This window comes from Pristiophorus japonicus, chromosome 9 (genome assembly GCF_044704955.1).
Source record: "Pristiophorus japonicus isolate sPriJap1 chromosome 9, sPriJap1.hap1, whole genome shotgun sequence".
NCBI classification, from domain to species: domain Eukaryota; kingdom Metazoa; phylum Chordata; class Chondrichthyes; family Pristiophoridae; genus Pristiophorus; species Pristiophorus japonicus.
Window position 1 is genome coordinate 30183290 of NC_091985.1, and position 13288 is coordinate 30196577.

General features: G+C 51.4%; 2 protein-coding genes across 3 annotated transcripts in view; both read left to right on the plus strand.

Moving 5' to 3' along the window:
- Window positions 1–13288, plus strand: part of pld5 (phospholipase D family member 5) — a 109565-nt gene that overhangs the window by 75283 nt on the left and 20994 nt on the right. The window lies entirely within an intron of this gene.
- dhrs4 (dehydrogenase/reductase (SDR family) member 4) lies at window positions 190–1391 on the plus strand. Its single transcript, XM_070889239.1, has one exon. The coding sequence runs from the start codon at window positions 238–240 to the stop codon at window positions 1000–1002; it is 765 nt and encodes a 254-aa protein (XP_070745340.1). The 5' UTR covers window positions 190–237; the 3' UTR covers window positions 1003–1391.

The window sequence follows — 13288 nt, forward strand, 5'->3', positions numbered from 1 at the left end:
GGGGGAAGAAGATGGAGAGGGGGGGGGGGGGAAGAAGATGGAGAGGGGGGGGGGGGGGAAGAAGATGGAGAGGGGGGGGGGGGGAAGAAGATGGAGAGGGGGGGGGGAGAAGATGGAGAGGGGGGGGGGAGAAGATGGAGAGGGGGGGGGGAGGAGTAGAAAGGAGGAGGAGACGAGGGTGTGGAAAGTTCCGGTGCAAAGTCTCGGTTCCGGTGCAAAGTCTCCGGTCCTTGCACCATGCCGCCCGCGGTGTTGGCGGGCCGAGTGGCCCTGGTGACTGCCTCCACCCGGGGCATCGGGCTGGCCATCGCCCGCCGCCTGGCCCAGGACGGGGCCCGGGTGATGGTGAGCAGCCGCAAGCAGGCCGGCGTGGACGAGGCGGTGGGCCAGCTGCGGGCCGAGGGGCTGGAGGTGTCGGGCGCCGTGTGCCACGCCGGCCAGCGGGCCGACCTGGAGGCGCTGGTGGACGAGACGCTCCGGCGCCACGGGGCCATCGACATCGTGGTGTCCAACGCCGCCGTCAACCCGTACGCCGGCAGCACCGTGGACTGCCCGGAGGAGGCCTGGGACAAGATCTTCCAGGTCAACGTCAAGGCGGCCTTCCTGTTGGCCAAGCTGGTGGTGCCGCACATGCGGCGGGCCGGCGGCGGCTCCATCGTGCTGGTGGGCTCGGCCGGCGGCTACACGCCGATGGCCGCCATCGGGCCGTACTGCGTCAGCAAGACGGCGCTGCTCGGCCTGACCAAGGTGCTGGCCCACGAGCTGGCCGCCCACAACATCCGCGTCAACTGCCTGGCGCCCGGCGTCATCCGCACGCGCTTCAGCGCCGCCCTGTGGCAGCACGAGGGCCCGCGCCGGCGCCTGGAGCACAACGTGGCCATGGGGCGGCTGGGCGAGCCGCACGAGTGCGCCGGCGCCGTCTCCTTCCTCTGCTCGCAGGACGCCAGCTACATCACCGGAGAGACCGTGGTGGTGGGCGGGGGCTGGCCGTGCCGGCTCTGAGCCCGGGGGCCCGGAGCGGGGGCTTCTCACTCCAGCAGCCATCGCTGGGATTGCTCATCCTCTGACCGTGTCCTGGCAAACTTCTGCGGCCCTGCAACCCTTCTGCACAATCCATCTCCCCCTTCCTCCTCTTTATCTCTGTCGCCCCCTCCCTATCTCTGTCCCCCCCTTTATCTCTGTCGCTCCCTCCCTATCTCTGTCGCCCCCTCCCTCCCTATCTCTGTCGCCCTCCCTATCTCTCCCCCCCCCCCATCTCTCCCCCACCCCTATCTCTGCCACCCCCCTCCCTCCCTATCTCTGCCACCTCCCTCCCTCCCATCTCTGCCCCCCTCCCTATCTCTGCCCACCCCCCCCTCCCTATCTCTGTCCCCCCCCTCCCTCCCTATCTCTGCCCACCCCCTCCCTCCCTATCTCTGCTCTCTCCCTATCTCTGCCCCCTCTCCCTCCCTGGCTCAGTGTCGAATTTTTATGCTTTACGCTCCCGCGAAGCGCCTTGGGACGTTGTGCCAAGTTCACGGCGCTGTATAACGGCGTCATGCTGTATACGTGACTCCAGTCTGGCAACAAGGTTGTTGACTCTTAATTACTGCCCGAAGTGGCCCAGCAAACATCTCGGTTATATCAAACCTCCACAACGATGAAGATCCTCCACCATCACCACCTGTGGGCAACTGCGGAATGGGGAAATAAATGCCAGCCTTGCCAGCGACGCTCATTTCCCAAGAATGAACTCGTAGAAAAACTTTGCCTTTCTCGAACTTGGCAATTTTTTTCTTCGTCTGTCAACTGGGAAGCGGCAGCAAGATGTCCAGCGAATAATCACAATCAAAAGTGCGGATTCTGCAGGGAGGGGTGCAGTCAATAAAGTTTAGAAATCATTAAACACGATGCCTCTTGTACTCATTATCGCAATTATATCTGGAGTCGCGGAAACAAAAGAACATTTCTAGCGATTGATATATTGATTGCGGAGATGAGGGGGTTGACTTATGAGGAAAAGTTGAGTAGGTTAGGCCTCTACTCATTGGAATTCAGAAGAATGAGAGGTGATGCTATTGAAACGTATAAGATTATGAGGAGGCTTGACAAGGTGGATGCAGAGAGGATGTTTCTACTGATAGGGGAGACTAGAACTAGGGAACATAATCTTAAAATAAAGGGCCGCCCATTTAAAACTGAGATGAGGAGGAATTTCTTCTCTCTGAGGGTTGTAAATCTGTGGAATTCGCTGCCTCAGAGAGCTGGGTCATAAAATAAATTTAAGACAGAGATAGACAGTTTCTTAACTGATAAGGAGTTATGGGGAGCAGGCAGGGAAGTGGACCGGAGTTCATGATCGGATCAGCCATGATTGTATTAAATGGCGGAGCAGGCTCGAGGGGCTGTATTGCCTACTCCTGCTCCTATTTCTTATGTTCTTATCGCGCCTTTTGTTAAGCAACTCCCTTTCTCCTCTGGCTCGCAACAGCCCGTTTCATGTCAGCAGGAGACGTCATAGCGGAGTGTACGGAACAGAGTTGATACACAGTAAAGGGGGTAGGACTTTTAACTATATACAGAGAGTGAATGTACTAGTCTCGGTATCTTTCGTGCCCACGCTGACAAACTAGAACACCATGCTCCTTTGTACAGCATATTTTAACTACAGCAAAGGGAAATGTCGAATTGATGTATTTATTGGCTGCACGGGCTCGACGAGCCGAATGACCTGCGCTGTAGCTATTCTATGATTTCCCAAACCCTCTGAAAACATCATAATCATCATAGGCAGTCCCTCGGAATCGAGGAAGACTTGTTTAGAGTGGAAGCATGAGTCATTAGGTGGCTGAACAGTCCAATACGAGAACCACAGTCCCTGTCACAGGTTGGACAGATAGTTGTTGACAGAAGGGGTGGGTGGGACTGGTTTGCCGCACGCTCTTTCCGCTGCATGCGATTGATTTCTGCATGCTCTCGGCGATGAGACACAAGGTGCTCAGAGCCCTCCCGGATGCACTTCCTCCACTTAGGGCGGTCTTTGGCCAGGGAATCTCAGGTGTCAGTGGGGATGTCGCACTTTTTCAGGGAGGCTTTGAGGGTGTCCCTGTAACGTTTCCTCTACCCAACTTTGGCCCATTTGCCGTGACGGAGTTCCGAGTAGAGCGCTTGCTTTGGAGTCTCATGTCTGACATGCGATGTGGCCTGCCCAGCGGAGCTGATCGAGTGTGGTCAGTGCTTCAATGCTGGGGATGTTGGCCTGGTTGAGGACGCTAATATTGGTGTGTCTGTCCTCCCAGGGGATTTGTAGGATCTTGCAGAGGCATCGTTGGTGGTATTTCTCCAGCGACTTGAGGTGCCTACTGTACATGGTCCATGTCACTGAACCATACAGGAGGGTGGGTATTACTACAGCCCTGCAGACCATGAGCTTGGTGGTAGATTTGAGGGCCTGATCTTCAAACACTCTTCCTCAGGCGGCCAAAGGCTGCACTGGTGCACTGGAGGCGATGTTGAATCTCGTCTTCAATGTCTGCTCTTGTTGATAAGAGGTTCCTGAGGTATGGGAAATGGTCCACTTTGTCCAGGGCTGCGCTGTGGATCTTGATGACGGTGTGGGGGCAGTGCTGTGCGGCGAGGACAGGCTGGTAGAGGACTTTTGTCTTACGGATGCTTTCGTACGCCTCAGTAAATACGTTGACTATGTCCTGGAGTTCAGCCTCTATGTGCGCAGACGCAGGTGTCGTCTGCGTACTGTAGCTCGACAACAGAGGTTGGGGTGGTCTTGGACCTGGCCTGGAGACAGCGAAGGTTGAACAGGTTCCCACTGGTTCTGTAGTTTAGTTCCATTCCAGCGGGGAGCTTGTTGACTGTGAGGTGGAGCATGGGAGCGAGGAAGATTGAGACGATAACGCAGCCCTGTTTGACCCCAGTCTGGACGTGGATTGGGTCTGTAGTGGATCCGTTGGTAAGTATCACGGCCTGCATGTGGAGCAGGCGGAGGATGGTGACGAAATTTTGGGGGCATCCAAAATGGAGGAGGACGCTCCATAGACCCTCGCGGTTGACAGTGTCAAAGGCCTTTGTAAGGTCGAAGAAGGCCATGTATAAGGGCTGGTGCTGTTCCCTGCATTTTTCCTGTAGCTGTCGCGCTGCAAAAATCATGTCCGTTGTGCCCCATAGAAGATGAAATCCCCACTGACTCCGGCAGGAGCTCCTCAGCCACAGGGAGAAGATAGTTGAGGAGGACTCTAGCGACGACTTTCCCAGTGGCTGACAACAGAGAGATCCCTCTGCAGTTGCCGCAGTCGGACTTGTCCCCTTTTTTAAAGATGGTCACGATCACTGCATCTCTCAGATCTCCCAGTATGCTCTCCTCCCTCAAACAGACTCACTGTGAAAACAGTTTGCCACTGTCCACCTCAGAAGCACTTACCTCAAACAAAACTTCTTTTACCTGCCATTATCATTCGTAAAAGGACTCACTACCCCCGTTTTATTACCTGAAAACTGAACCACTCGTGGGCGACATCGCGAACACTCAATCCCTTATACGAACACTTTGCATTTCAGAAAACAAACAATGCTTTCTTCTCACGAGACTTCAAAGTCATCCGGTTTATATCAGAATGCCTGACAATGAATTCCTTTTCCGACATTTCCCAGAAAACATTTACTTCCCACCCCCAAGTTGTCCAACATGTGTCTCTCCAGGATGTCTTAACACATCCACCGTTTATTTCTTCCTCTAATGCATGCAAGGTGTCCTGACGCCTGGGTTTCCCTGTGCACGAAACACAAAGTTAAAATGCAGGTACAGCAAGCAATTAAGAAAGCAAATGACATGTTAGCCTTTATGTCATGTATGTAACCTCAATGTAATACCACTGTATTACTGTAAACACTCAACCTAGATGCACACCTTGACCACAAGGGGTGAACCTGTGGGAGACGCTCCTTATCTGATCACACAGGTATAAAAAGGGAGGTCCCACGCAGGGTAATCACTTGGAGTCCTGTGAATAAAGAGTTAAGGTCACAGAGTGACCTTGTTCCCAGAATATGCCTCGTGTGGTTTCATGCTGTCGAGTAAGGACTTTACATTGGCGATGAGAAACGGGAATTCACGACCCACGAGAATGGCCATCGATAGTACAGAGGAACGGTACTGTGTTGGGGAAGACTGGGATGATTTTGTCGAGAGGCTTCAGCAAAGCTTCGTTACGAAAGAATGGCTGAGGGATGCAGCGGCCGACAAGCGAAGGGCTCATCTTTTGACCAAAGACTTATACGCTCATGAAGGACTTACTAGCACCCAAAAAGCCGGCGGACAAAGCCTTTGAAGAACTTAGCAAATTGATTGAGGAGCACCTCAAACCAGCATACATATGGCCCGACACAGATTCTACACCATACATATGGCCCGACACAGATTCTACACCCACCGACGTCAGGAAGGACAGAGCATACCGAACTTCGTAGCGGACCTCCGGCGTTTGACCAGCCTCTAAGTTCACAGACGCCTGCAGGGGGGAGATGCTAAGGGACTTCTTTATCGAGGGCATCGGTCATGCGGGGATTTTTCGCAAATTAATTGAGACCAAGGATTTGACCTTGGAAGCGGCGTCGTTGCTAGCTCAAACTTTCATGGTGGGGGAGGAAGAGACGAAAATAATATACGCGTGCAATTCTGCCTCTAACGCGGTGATGGATCAGGAAGTCAACATCATCAATGCGACTCAGAGCCCCGCAGGCAGGCAGGGGCAGTTCGACACCCCCCAGACAGCAATAGACCCCAGAGTAGGACTTCAACAGAGATAATGGCAGGCTGAACGGACATTTACACCATCACAAGGCACAATGCGGCCCGGGATGGGGCCATTGACACCCACTAATAGGATACTTAAGAGCAGTCCAAGGGATAGTCAGCGCGGAATGCCAAGCCATAGTCTCTTTGTTCCCAACAATGGAAACTTTAACTCATGCTGGAGGTGTGGGGGAAAACACTCAGCTCGATCTTTCAGATTTCAACAGTTTGTCTGCAGAAACTGCAATCTCAGTGGCCATTTAGCTTGAATGTGCAGGAAGCCTGCAACCAGACTAATATATGAGGCGGATGGACCAGAAGAGGGTCCTCTGAGGCAGGATGACTTTTGGGGCAAATCGATGGACGCCGAGGTTCAGCGGGTCCATGTGGCGAATATTCACAGTTCATACACCAAAGCGCCACCCATGATGATGAAGGTTTTGTTAAATGGTATCCCTGTACGCATGGAGCTGGACACTGGGGCCAGCCAGTCACTCATGGGCGCTCAGCAATTTGAGAAGCTCTGGCCATTTAAAGCCAGTAGACCAAAATTAGCATGTGTTGAGACACAATTACGGACTTGCACTAAAGAAATCATTCTGGTGCTAGGCAGTGCAATGTTGGCTGTCACACACAATGGGTTAGTGAATCGGCTACCACTCTGGATTGTCCCGGGCAATGGTCCCGCACTGTTGGGGAGGAGCTGGTTAGCCGAGATGAACTGGAAATGGGGGGAGGTTCACACAATGTCATCTGTGGAACGAAGTTCGTGCTCACAAGTTCTGCAACAATTCGATTCACTATTCCAACCTGGCGTCGGAACTTTCAAAGGCACTAAAGTAGTGATACACATCACCCCGGACGCCAGGCCAGTGCACCACAAAGCCAGAGCGGTGCCGTATGTAATGCGGGAAAAGATCGAGAGCGAATTGGACTGGCTGTTGAGAGAGGGCATCATCTCGCCTGTTGAATTCAGCAAATGGGTGAGCCCCATCGTTCCCATCCTAAAAGCGGATGGCTCTGTCAGGAGCTGTGGCGACTACAAGGCCACCATCAATCGGGTGTCCCTGCAAGATCAATACCCGCTCCCGAGAGTGGAGGACCTTTTTGCCACACTGGCAGGCAGCAAGCTGTTCACCAAGTTGGACCTCACTTCAGCCTATATGACCCAGGAACTGGCCGACGAATCCAAACTACTGACCACTATCACCACGCACAAGGGACTGTTTGTTTATAACAGGTGCCCATTTGGCATTCGATCAGCGGCCGCGATTTTTTAACGAAACATGGAAAGCCTGCTTAAATCCATTCCTGAACGATCGTATTCCAGGACGACATCCTCACCACGGGTCAAGACACCGAGGAACACCTCCACAACCTGGAGGAGGTGCTACGCCGACTGGACCAGGTAGGTAGAAGTCTAAATGTGTGTTTTTAGCTCCTGAGGTTGAGTTTCTGGGCAGGAGGGTTGCTGCAGATGGGATTCGGACCACCGAATCCAAAACACAGGCGATTCGCCGAGCACCCAGACCCTGTAACACATCGGAGTTGTGTTCATTCCTGGGACTGCTGAACTATTTCGGAAACTTTCTGCCGAACTTGAGCATGTTGTTGGAGCCGCTACATGTGCTCCTGCGTAAGGGTTGCGATTGGTTTTGGGGGGACTGTCAGGAATGGGCTTTTGATCGGGCGCGAAACCTACTTTGTTCAAACAAGTTGTTGACTCTGTACGACCCCTGAAAAAAATTGGTTTTTACTTGTGATGCATCGTCCTATGGGGTTGGGTGCGTGTTGCAGCAGGGCATTACTGAGGGTCAACTACAACCTGTGGCTTATGCCTCCAGGTCGCTCTATCAAGCAGAACGGGGATATGGCATGGTCGAGAAGGAAGTGCTTGCATGTGTCTATGGGGTAAAAATAATGCATCAGTATCTCTTTGGGAGGAAGTTTGAGTTAGAGACGGACCACAAGCCATTAACATCCCTGTTATCTGCCAGCAAGGCTATCAATGCCAACGCATCAACTCACATACAGCGATGGGCCCTCATGCTGGCTGCTTATGACTACTCCATCCTGCACCGGCCCGGCACTGAAAATTGCACTGACGCGCTCAGCAGGTTTCCACTGGCCACCACTGAAGGGGCAGCGGAGCAAAGCGCCGAGATGGTCATGGCTGTCGATGCCTTTGACAGCGCAGGCTCCCCCATCACAGCCCGCCAGATCAAAATCTGTACAAACAGAGATTCCCTCCTATCCCTGATTAAGAAATCTGTCCTGACTGGGGATTGGGTGCCTGCACACGGAGCATGCCCTGAGGAGGTCAGACCGTTCCACAGACGGATGGATGAGCTCTCCATCCAAGTTGACTGCCTACTATGGGGCAGCCGGGTAGTTGTGCCCCAGAAGGGCAGGGAGGCATTCATCCGGGAACTCCACAGCGAGCACCCAGGCATTGTGCTGATGAAGGCCATTGCCCAGTCACACGTTTGGTGGCCTGGAATTGATTCAGACCTGGAACACTGTGTTCGTAGGTGCACAACGTGTGCCCAGCTGAGTAATGCCCCCAGGGAGGCCCCGCTCGGCCCGTGGCCCTGGCCCACCAGGCCATGGTCACGCATTCATGTTGACTACGCGGGCCAGTTCATGGGGAAGATGTTCCTTATTGTGGTAGATGCATACTCGAAATGGATCTGAATTCATGCACGTCATCCACCACCGTGGAATGCCTCCGTGTGATCTTTGCAACCTACGGCTTGCCGGACATCCTGGTTAGTGATAATGGCCCATGTTTCACAAGCCACAAATTCCGAGAGTTTATGTCGGGCAATGCATTAACCACGTCAGGACTGCACCGTTTAAGTCGGCCTCCAATGGCCAGGCAGAACGTGCAGTCCAAATCATTAAGCAAGGTATGCTCAGGATTCAAGGACCCTCCCTACAATGCCGCCTGTCGCGCCTCCTGCTGGCCTATAGATCCCGACCGCACTCGCTCGCGGGGGTCCCGCCCGCAGAGCTACTAATGAAACGGACACTCAAAACTCGGTTGTCCCTCATTCACCCAGTCCTGACCGACATAGTTGAGGGCAAGCGCAGGTCACAAAACGAATACCATGACCGTAATGCGAGGGGGAGGTGTATAGAAATAAATAATCCTGTATTCATCCTCAATCACGCCATGGGGCCCAAATGGCTTGAGGGCACTGTAATTGACAAAGAGGGGAATAGGGTCATCGTGGTAAAACTCAACAATGGTCAGACATGCCGTAAACATCTGGACCAAGTAAAAAAATGGTTCAGCATCGACACGGAGGAACCTGAAGAAGACCATGAGATGGAGCTCACAACACCGCCAGTGAACGAGCAACAAGAGCAATCAGAAGAATGCACAGTCCCTGCGGTCAGCCCGGACAGGCCGGAATCACCACAGGTGACAGACACTCACGTCAGAGTCCAACAACCAGAGCCCCAACTGCGGCGCTCCACGAGGGAGCGTAGACCACCTGAAAGACTAAACCTATGATCCCAATATGACTTTGGGGGGCGAAGGTGATGTCATGTATGTAACCACAATGTAACACCACTGTATTACTGTACGCACTCAAACTAGATGCACACCTTGACCACAAGGGGTGAACTTGTGGGAGACACTCCTTACCTGATCACACAGGTATAAAAAGGGAGGTCCCACGCAGGGTCATCACTTGGAGTCCTGTGAATGAAGAGTTAAGGTCACCGAGTGACCTTGTTCCCAGAATGTGCCTCATGTGGTTTCATACTGTCGAGTAAGGACTTTACACTTTATTACAAGAGGATTTGAGTATAAGAGTAAAGACGTCTTACTGCAATTATATCAGGCCCTGGTGAGACCACACTTGGAGTATTGTATACAGTTTTGGTCTCCTTACCCGAGGAAGGATATACTTGACATAGAGGGAGTGCAACAAAGGTTCACCAGACTGATTCCTGGGATGGGGGGATTGTCCTATGAGGAGAGATTGAGTAGACTAGGCCTATATTCTCTAGAGTTTAGAAGAATGAGAGGTGATCTCATTGAAACACACAGAATTCTTACAGGATGTGTCATCTACAAACCCTGTAACGATTACATTTTAATTCCATGTTTTGGTTTTTCATTTTTGTAAAGTTAACCATTGATAACTCTGCCAGATTACTGATGTTCTTAAACTGAACTAAAGGGGGCCGAAATGCAGGGTCCCAAGGAAACCCGTTAATGCTCGTTTGCGGCGGCCATTCCTAAAAATCGAATGGCCGCCGCTTTGGAGTCAACAGGTCGACCTGATCAAAATTCAGGTCAGGGTTTTTTCGGCTGGACCCCACCCCGCCCAAATAGATGCACAACCAAATCAAACTAAAATAAATACCTATCCATTTTCAGCTCAATCCAGCGATTCCCCCCGCTGCGCGGTGCCCCGGCAGGTTTATCGGTGCACCATCTCCGAACTGAGTGCAGTCCGGCAATGCGGCTGCCCTTAAAGGGAAGGGCCCACTGCCGTGGCCGCAATGGAAGAATTTTTGCCGGATGACTTGCCGATCCGCCGGCAAAATACTGCCCCGGGGTTCGGCTGCACCGCCAGCGGGCATCTCTTGGGTGCCAGGCCGCTGGCCCGGCCAAAACCCTCCCTGGTGGCCCAGTGGCCAAAGTTAAAAAAGCGATCCAATCTCTCCCCTTTAACGGAGGGAAGAGAGCGTGGTGACGCATACATGCTGTGACATCACCACGTTGATTGTCAGCGGCGGACGGCCCAACCAAACCATTTTCAGCCAGTCAGCTGTAGGACTTTGAAAAAAATTCAAAGTCAAAAATTCAAAAAGATCTACTCACCACACCAGCTAAAAACTCATAGGTGCGCCAGTTTTCTGGCCCACCTGAATTTCGGCCCCGAGGACTCTTAAGAGTTTGATAAATGTCAGATTAGGAATGGTATTGAAGGTTACATTAATTTTTGGGCTTCTGGAACCAGGTCCTGGGAAGCAGCCAGTCAAAGAAAGAAAGACTTGCATTTATATAAGCGCCTTTCTCGATCTCAGGACTTTACAGCCAATTAAGCACTTTTGAAGGATAAATATGGGCCAGGTCACTGGGGATAACTCCCCTGCTCTTCTTCGAAATAGTGCCATGGGATCTTTTATTTTCACCTGAGAGAGCAAACAGGGCCTCGGTTTAACATCTTATCTGAAAGATGGTGTTTCCCACATTACAACAGTGAATGCACTTCAAAAGTACTGAATTGGCTGTAAAGCACTTTGAGACGTATGGTGGTCTTGAAAGGCGCTATATAAATGCAGGTCTTTCTTTCTTTGTGGCATCTCTGGTAGTGCGGCACACCCTCAGCTCTGCACTGGACTGTCAGCCTAGACTGCCCAAAATGGAGGAAGAGCATCCGGGAGGGCGCTGAGCACCTCGAGTCTCATCGCCAAGAGCATGCAGAAATCAAGCGCAGGCAGCGGAAGGAACGTGCGGCAAACCAGGCCCACTTCCCACCCTTTCCTTCAACCACTGTCTGTCCCATCTGTTACAGAGACTGTAATTCCCGCATTGGACTGTACAGCCACCTGATAACTCATTTTTAGAGTGGAAGCAAGACTTCCTTGATTTCGAGGGACTGCCTATGATGATGATGGAGTGTCAGCCTAGATTTTTGCGCTCAAGTATCCGGAGTGGGACTTGAACCCACAACCTTCTGACTCAGAAGACGAGAGTGCTACCCACTGAGCCACAGCTAACAAATAAATAACGTGAGCTTTTGGTGTCAGCCTTGGCTCATTGGTAACACTCTCACCTCTAAGTCAGGAGATGGTGGATTCAAGGCCGACTCCAGAGATTTGAATATATAATTTCGGCTGTCATTTCAGTGTAGTACTGAGGGAGTGCTGCACTGTTGGTGGTGCCAGATGGGACAAATGGTTGTTTCTCATGGTCTTATCTGGAATCACTTTAAAACAAAGTTAGTTAGATTAAGTCTGTACCAAGGCAGTCCCATACGTCCTGACACAAAGCATCAATCCACTCCCTCCACTTTCTCCCTCCAAGGATTTGATTGCTGCTGGGATACATTTCCATGGATGGTGGCTACTTTCCAGTACCTCATCAGAGTCGAGTGCACTGGTACAAAATCATTGACCTTGTGGTGTTTTGGCCTCCAAAGTTGCTGAACACAGTCCTTACCCGCTCCATTATAACACATTGCAAAATTCCTGTGCAATACTAATGGCAAGAATCAAAATACATTACATGGAACAATTGGAATGACGTAACCCATGATCTCACTACTCAGCCTAGTTTGTTATCTGCTGCCAATTAAGGAAATGAGGTGATACAATGCATTACTCTTTGGGGGTGAAATTCCCTTGCTTGTGTGCCAACCGTTCGTGCCTCCGGGGGCGCTAACGGGACACAAAAGTGTTTTCACCCAGGAGACGGGGGGATGCTACTGACTCTGGAGAAATTGCGGGGAGTTAGCAGAGGCACAAAAGCAGTAGCAACACACCCCTGCTGGTAGAGCCCCGGGCCGCTGCGCCATATCATCGCCATATGCGGTGGCCCCTTTTCGCCCAGCGGCAGAAATTGTGCAGCACCCCGTGAGGCTGCCACGGGCAACGTCAGGGCCAGCCTCGTGAGATGCACTCTGCTCACGGAGCGCAATTTAAAGGGGCGGTGCGCTGCACCATTTTGCCCTGCCTTCCAACTTACCGGTCTGGCCCATTTTTATAGCACCTTTCATGACCTCAGGATGTCCCATAGCACTTTACAACCAATGAAGTACTTTTGAAGTGGTTACTGTTGTAATGTAGGAAACGTGGCAGCCAATTTGGTCTCACATGACAAATGTAAGGTCCCACTAACAGCTATGAGATCATCTGTTTTAGTGATGTTGGTTGAGAGATAAATATTGGCCAGGACACCGAGGAGCACTCCCCTGCTCTTCTTTGAAATAGTGTCACAGAATCTTTTATGTATTTTTAATAGGCATAAAATTGTTCCTAAGACTATGATTCTTTTGTTAACCTGGGCATTGCTCTGTGTTTAAATAATTCATCAACAAATGCCAGTCTGACAATATTCAATTAAATATGGATAGGAGCCTGGACAAGTTATATTCTGCTCATGCAGCCAAAATCTCACTGAAATGTAATTGTGACTCCTGCGCTAGACTGGAAATAGGTTTTGCAGAAGCTAAAGATTTTAATATTGGTGCCATTTTGAACATAAAATTCAAACCCATCAACCTGGCAGAAAAAAAAATCAAAGAGCAAGTTATTATTTAAATGGAGAAAGATTGCAAAAGTGCTGCAGTACAGCGGGACATGGGGGTACTGGTGCATGAAACACAAAAGGTTAGTATGCAGGTACAGCAAGTGATCAGGAACGCCAATGGAATCTTGGCCTTTATTGCAAAGGGGATGGAATATAAAAGCAGGGAAGTCTTGCTACAGCTGTACAGGGTATTGGTGAGGCCACACCTGGAATACTGCGTACAGTTT